The 7,115-nt window shown below is 35.5% G+C and overlaps 1 protein-coding gene across 1 annotated transcript; it reads left to right on the top strand.

Annotated features, from left to right (window-relative positions):
- The first annotated feature begins 269 nt into the window (after positions 1-269).
- On the top strand, positions 270-947 carry LOC133301914 (zinc finger protein 4-like). The gene has a single exon (XM_061501631.1). It carries the CDS (start codon positions 270-272, stop codon positions 945-947), a length of 678 nt encoding a protein of 225 aa, XP_061357615.1.
- Positions 948-7,115: the final 6,168 nt, after the last annotated feature.

The following is a 7,115-nucleotide window of genomic DNA, read 5'->3' on the forward strand; positions in this document are numbered from 1 at the left end:
ATATTTTGATATTTTGTTGATGTAATAATTCAAAATACAAACGGCAAAACGAGATCTTCTTCCTACCCATTAATGCAGATATTATTGAATTGAAACTCAATAAATAACCTTCATTGTTCCTGCTTCTTTCAATCCCATTCTCACTCTCAGACAGAGATTCAAAAGTTACAATATTTGTTAACTTTTCTGCCATGGCATCACGCGGTGTGAATCCTTGTCCCTCTGAAGCCTCTAGCATCTCATCAACTTCCAAAGATGAGAATATGGCCATGAAACTGAGTGAGATTGGTCTCAAGCCTGAACTAGATCAGGCTTCCAGTTCCAAACCCTTGGCGCTGCTAGATCTCTTGAAGCTTTCCAATGGCGATAAGGTTGCTGCTCCTGAACCAAAGGTTGAACTTGATCTGTTCAACCCATCAGGTAATAATGTTGTTGGTTCATCTAATTCTAGGGTTCATGATACTGAAGGCATTGAGGAAAACGAAAACTCAAAGACAGAGGCAAAGAGTTTCTCATGCAACTTTTGCAAGAGAAAATTCTCTACCTCACAAGCTTTGGGAGGGCATCAAAAAGCTCATAAAGGAGAGCGTGCCTTTGCGAAACGTCGTCAAACCCTTGGTGTTGGTGCTGGTAGTTTTGATCACTTTCCTTATTACCCTTATTCAACACTTTCTAATTTCTATGAAGGATCCTTTAATAATAATGCACTTGGGGTTCGAAGGGACTCCACGATTCACAAGAAGCCTTTCTATCCTTCTTGGTACTCCACTAGTTCCATGTATGGTCACGCTTGGTCAAATCAGGGTCAGAGAATTCTAAACTCTTCAGCACTTGGTGGCTTTGGAATTCTGAGAAGTGGTGCAACTCCAAGTTCAAGGCTAGAGGATGATAATGGTACCGCTAGAAGACTTCCTCTTTCAGCACTAAACGATTGTTTCAATTTTTGAAGACGTAAATTGTTTGTTTCAATTTTTAGAGGATTTTTAATTTATTATCAATGATGTTATGTCATGTGATTCAGGCTTCAAATTGCAGATTTGAATAAGAAATTATTGTTATTTATATTGTTTCATTTTTTTTCTTTATTCATTTGAGATGAACAATGATATAACTTTATATCTTCGTTGGTAAGAAATTCAATTGCGATTGTTTTCTAGGAACGGATTTTGAGAGGTTCCTGATTGATTACTGATGAAATCTCCAAAACAGAATTTTCGGATCTTGATTTGTTACTTAATTAATCATTGAAGTTGTAAATTCTTGTTTCAATTTAGAGGCTTTATCATCACTAAACGATTGTTATGCAATTCATGCTTCAAATTGCAGATTTGAATATGAAATTATTGGTATTAATTTTGATTTATTTTTTCTTTATTCATCTGAGATGAATAACATAAGTAGTGCGTTCATTATAGTAAAAGTCGATAGCTTTTTGTAACGAGTTTTGATAGGTTTGTGATTGACTATCACTAAGAAAATTTATATATCTTAAGGAATTGGAATGGAAATTGATTCACCAGAAATTCCACAATACAGCCTCTAGCTAATTAGCCGTAATTTTGTGCGAAATATAACTTCCGTATAAATTTTGAATAATTATAGATTGCAACAGATTGGTGACAGATTCATGAAAGAAATGAATAATGGATTTTATGTTACAATTAATTTTAAATGGAATACAGATTTATTTATTTTTTATATAACAATCTCATTAGCTGTCATAATATCCTTTTTCATAATTTATATACTAAATTGCAATAAAAATCAATAAATTTGAAAACATCAAACAGAATGGGTTTCGCCCCTAATTAAGTTGGTTTCTTTCACTCATCATTCATTGGTACAAAATTAGAAAATAGTCAACGTCTGCATTCATAACAAAAATATTTAAATTTCTTACTGTGGTAGAAATTTATGAAAGGTTTTTAAAATTTTAACCACATGAAAATAAATATAAAGTATTAAATAAGTAATCATACCCATACAAAAATAAAAATAAATATGACCGTTGGATCAACATAATCGATCTAACGGTGAAATTGATTGGTAATAACATTAATAGTAACACTAATTGGTTGTTACAATATCTTACCCTTTTTTTATTTTACTACTTTCATTGTTTTTTACATAAATTTCTTTCTCCTGATACCATAAAAGGTATAATATATCATGAATTTAGTAACACCAATCACATAAACTTTGATTTTTGGAGTCATATGATTTGTTCTTAAATGGTATTGATTTTCACATGAAATAATTTTCCACATAGTTATGTGGTAATGAGCTTATATGGTATAAAATCATTTTATTTTGTATTTGTTACGATCTGATAGATCGTGATTGTCTAATCAGAGATTAGTATGTTAATATAGGATCTGTTTGCCCTCCCTCAGGTACCTATAGGAGAGGTAACCTAAAGATAAGCGGATCACTGTGCACTCTAATATAACGACATAGTCAAGGCGTGGGGTGTGTGCACAGTGACAAGTTAAGAGAGAGTTTAGAATGTGTGTACCTTATTGGTTTAACCCTTATTTATATATGGGTTACCTGGCAGGAGTGGACTTTTCGGCCTCTTAGGAGTATTGGGGGTCCAATTGTTGATTCATTGCTGTCGTAGTAGGATTAGTATAATTAAGGAATATTTTCTTAATTCCATCTTAGCTGTTAGCCCTATTTGAGCCATCTAAAATATAGGCCTTTGTCAGGTCCATAACAGTTGCCCCTCAGCCCGGTAGTTTGGTTGTCCAGGCTGCCGGGGTGAATTGTCTTGCCTTTTGCTTCAGGTTTTCTGCTGAGCTGAGAGCATTTGAGTTTTTGTAAACTTTTTGCATATATGTTCCTACTGTGCACTATAATATAACGACATAGTCAAGGTGTGAGGTGTGCACTGTGACAAGCTAAGAGAGATAGTTTATAATGTGTGTACCTTATTGGTTTAACCCTTATTTATAGATGGTTTACCTGGTGTAACACCTCGTATATATCCGGTAATGTTATCATAATATCGTATTAAGCTGCGCTTAATTAAAATTGTGGAATTACTTTTTCTTTTCAATTATGATGTCATTAACATTACCAACTTGCTTAATAAACAATTAATAAAACATCGCCTGTATGTAATTGCAATAAAACAGCTGAAATACCTCATAACATAGATAAAATAAGTGTGTCTCTAGTCACGGAACTACAACAATGTAGACCGAACCATCTAACAGTTTATACAACTCCAATCTAAAAAGTACTAACAGAGTGTCATGGACAATCCCCATGCTCACTCAAATAAGGCAACATGCCCAACATCAGTCTCAACAACAACATATCATAAATAGCGGAAAACATAAACAGCATTCCAAACCAGTCATGCTAACATAAAGCAGTAAAACATAATCAGCTAAGCTCCGGCCTCCTGCCGCCTGAGGCATCAGTACCCATACTACCTGATCCTGAAATAAGCATTCCCCAAACATGGGGTAAGATCTCTAATCTAGAAATCTCAGTAAGTCAGTGAGTCCTCAAGGATCTTCCACCCCAAGCTCACTTACATGTGCAATATAAGTTCAAAAGCAGTTTATCATTTATCATTTCTAAAACAATGCAATGCAGCAGATAATCATGCCATGTGTGTCAATACTAATCTACTGGCTAGAGACAGTGCATGTATACGTCTATCACCTACACACCGTGCAAGTACCACTTGCATTCACCCCGGTACACCGTGTTGTATGGCGCTACATACTCAGGCTTCCCGTCAAGATGAAACAACACATGCATATTAAAAGCCATTACATGTAAAGTTCAATCAACATATCAAATATCCAAAAGCATGTACACAACATGCATAAACCATACCCCCATGGGACATGGTGGAACCACAACATGGCTAAACCGAGGACACGAAAGCTTACCTTGCAAGCTAACTCCAAAAGCCAAGAGTCCACAGCTCAAAGTCCAAACACAGCAGATTCACAATCTGTTATGGACCAATACTATATCAATAAAAATGCAACACAAGCATAAAACTTAAAGACAACGCCTTTCCTTACGTTTAACGTCTTAAGGCTCCATACCAAGCCATAAGTCCTTAATCACTTGATTCTGACTTAGTTTAATTAAAACAGAAGTTCAACTTCATCATTCTAGGGTCACAAACCCCCAATAGCCTACTGTCCTCACAGCACAGCTACTGTTCTTCGAAATCCCAGAATATCCGGATATTCCTCGGGACCATATCCGGATATCACATATTCGGATATCTCACTGTGCATATCCGGATATCCAGAATCCCATATCCGGATATCTATTATCCGGATACTCAAAACCCATATCCGGATATCACATATCCGGATATTTCACGACAGAATGCAGAAAATGCATTTCGTGAAGATATTCATCCAAGGTTCCATTTTTAACACTTACTTACGTTAAAGCATGCATCTTTATACTGATTAAGGTCCACACCCCAGTTGGTTACTTGATTAATCCTTTAAACATGCAAAGATCACACCTTTAATCCATTAAAACACAAGCTCAAGGTAGGTACAACTCACCAAAGCTCAAAACAGAGGATCAATGGCTCAAGGAGCTCACCACACTGCCTCTACAGGTTCTGGAAATAAGGTGTACGAAAATGCAACACAAAGGTTGGTCCTTTCTTCACAAAGAAGCTTCTTGAAGCTTCACAAGCCAAGTAGGAAGCTCTCACCCTCACACAAGACCACTCAGCCCACAAACTGACTTCAAATAGTCCTTCAACTCAGAACCACAACTCTCTACACACTCACAAAGGCCACTCACACAAGGCTCAAGTGTTTGGAGGTGAAGAAACCAAGCAAAATTGACACTTGATCTCCAAAATGGTGAAGAAAGCTCAATGGAACAGTAGAAACTGTCCAGCCACTCCAGCATTCACGTCGCAACAGAAAACCTAGGGTTTTGTGCCCTTAACAAGGGTATTTATAGCCACTTACCCAATTAACACACAGTATTAACTTTAATTGCTACGCTTAGCATTTTAATCCCAAACTTTGGATTATGAAATTACATAATTTTCTAAGATTTATCATATTTTTCTTATAATTTTCTGAGCACTTTTCTGGTACGCGCTTTTCCAAGCCAGTACCGATTTCTAGCACCAGTTCTCATTATCTGGACTTGAAACTCATTTTACAAGTCCTACATATTATTATAGTAATTATCATGCACTTACATTAATTTTCCGGGATACTTTTTCGGTACGCATTTATACCGACTAGCAGAACCGGTATCTGCATTTTTCTTCCGAAAAGCGACTTTCAGCATTATTACTCACTTACTATAATTATTAAAGCCTCATAATAATTATTAGGGTCAATTATGGAATCATTTCCTATTTTCTCGTAATTTATTAATTAAATTCCTTAATTAACGGTGCGGGTTCTTACAGCTTCCATGGTACATCTTCCTGGCATAAATTCAAATTGATTTACAGAAACCTTGGTATCTCTCCTCAAGCGATGCTCAATAACCCTCTCCCACAACTTCATAGTATGGCTCATTAGCTTAATGCCTCTATAGTTTGAACAATTCTGTATATCTCCCTTGTTTTGTAGATAGGCACAATCATACTTTTCCTCCATGCATCAGGCATCTTATTCGTCTGGAGAATCTTATTAAAAAGATTGGTCAACCATTTTATTGCCACATCCCTCAGGCCTCTCCACACTTCAATAGGGACACCATCAGGCCCCAAGGCTTTATTAGTCTTCATCCTCTTTAAAGCCTCCTTAACTTCATGTGTATTAATTCTGCGTACAAATCTTCTATTCATATCATCATACGCGTCCTCTAAGTCCACCTCGCTTGTATCTCTATCCCCCATTAAACAGCTTGTTGAAGTATCTCAACCATCTTTCATTTACATCTTCATCTCTCACCAGAAGTTTTTGATTTTCATCCTTAATGCATCTTTCATTATATATATTAAAAATTTTATTTAATATCAAAACGTGTCTTAACGTGTCGAAATATAACATTTTTTAGAATTAACGTGTCGTGTCCCGTGTCAATGTCCGTGCATCATAGGTTATCAGAAATGACGTATTTATCGAGGTGTTAATACAATCCAGTCATAGAGAGGCGTGAACAAAATCCAACCACTATGAGGTGTTAATATATGTATTCTTGTGTAAAAGCAACCTAGCCACAATTTTTTATGGGCAGCCACCATTCCTGAAGATTTGCTTATCCATTTCCTATTACTTTACTTCTCCTATATATAGAGTTGAAAGTCAGGAGGAAAACTCAAAGAGACTTAGAGAAAGAATAGCAGGATGAATCTTGATAACAAATTATTGGTGTGCTTTCTTTCTTTTTTTCCTCTTGATCACTCTGTTTTTTTTTTTGTCTATAATTTATTTAAACTAATTATTTGAAGCGGTGATATGTATCACAACAGTATTGGCCTCATGAGAAGTATCAATTGAGTTAGCCATGTGAATTGCTAATTGGTGCTTTAATAATAAATACTAATATCTAGTTGAACTCTGGGATGGCGAACGGAGACCAGGGTAGAAATTTGAATAAGTAATCCCCGACGAGAATGCGAGTTTGAATATCAAGGAAACAATTTTTGTAACGAGATTGCATCTCTCTCATTTTCCCATCAAAATGGACCTATAACCTGTGGAGATGCCTTGTGGTCTCATAAAACATTCTAACAAAACCCAAATACTCATCTAACAAATTGGGCGGTTGATTTAGTCATTAAATGGACATGGGCCTGCTACAAAATTGGGCAGGTTGATGGAATTTCAAAATGGACCAAAATGTGGACACAGCGATAGGATGGGATCCAGACTGGCATTTTATGATGACAATGAAAAAGAAAAGAAAAAAAAAACATATTGCTATAATGCTATTAGATTGTTGAGAAATTCTTTAATCCTCTAAATTTTAAAATGTGCATGATACTTATTCTGATTTTAATTTTATTTTTGAAGAGAAATAATTTTATTTTATTTCTACATTTATGAAGAGCTTTTGGGTATATATACAAATATTTTTGATACCGCATTAATTTTTATTTTTATTTTGGTAAACAATGAGGTCTACTGCCCAAACAAACATAATTTTTT

Source organism: Gastrolobium bilobum, unplaced genomic scaffold (genome assembly GCF_033153095.1).
Source record: "Gastrolobium bilobum isolate Gb01-03AN ecotype WA unplaced genomic scaffold, APGP_CSIRO_Gbil_v1 utg16915, whole genome shotgun sequence".
In the NCBI taxonomy this organism is placed as follows: domain Eukaryota; kingdom Viridiplantae; phylum Streptophyta; class Magnoliopsida; order Fabales; family Fabaceae; genus Gastrolobium; species Gastrolobium bilobum.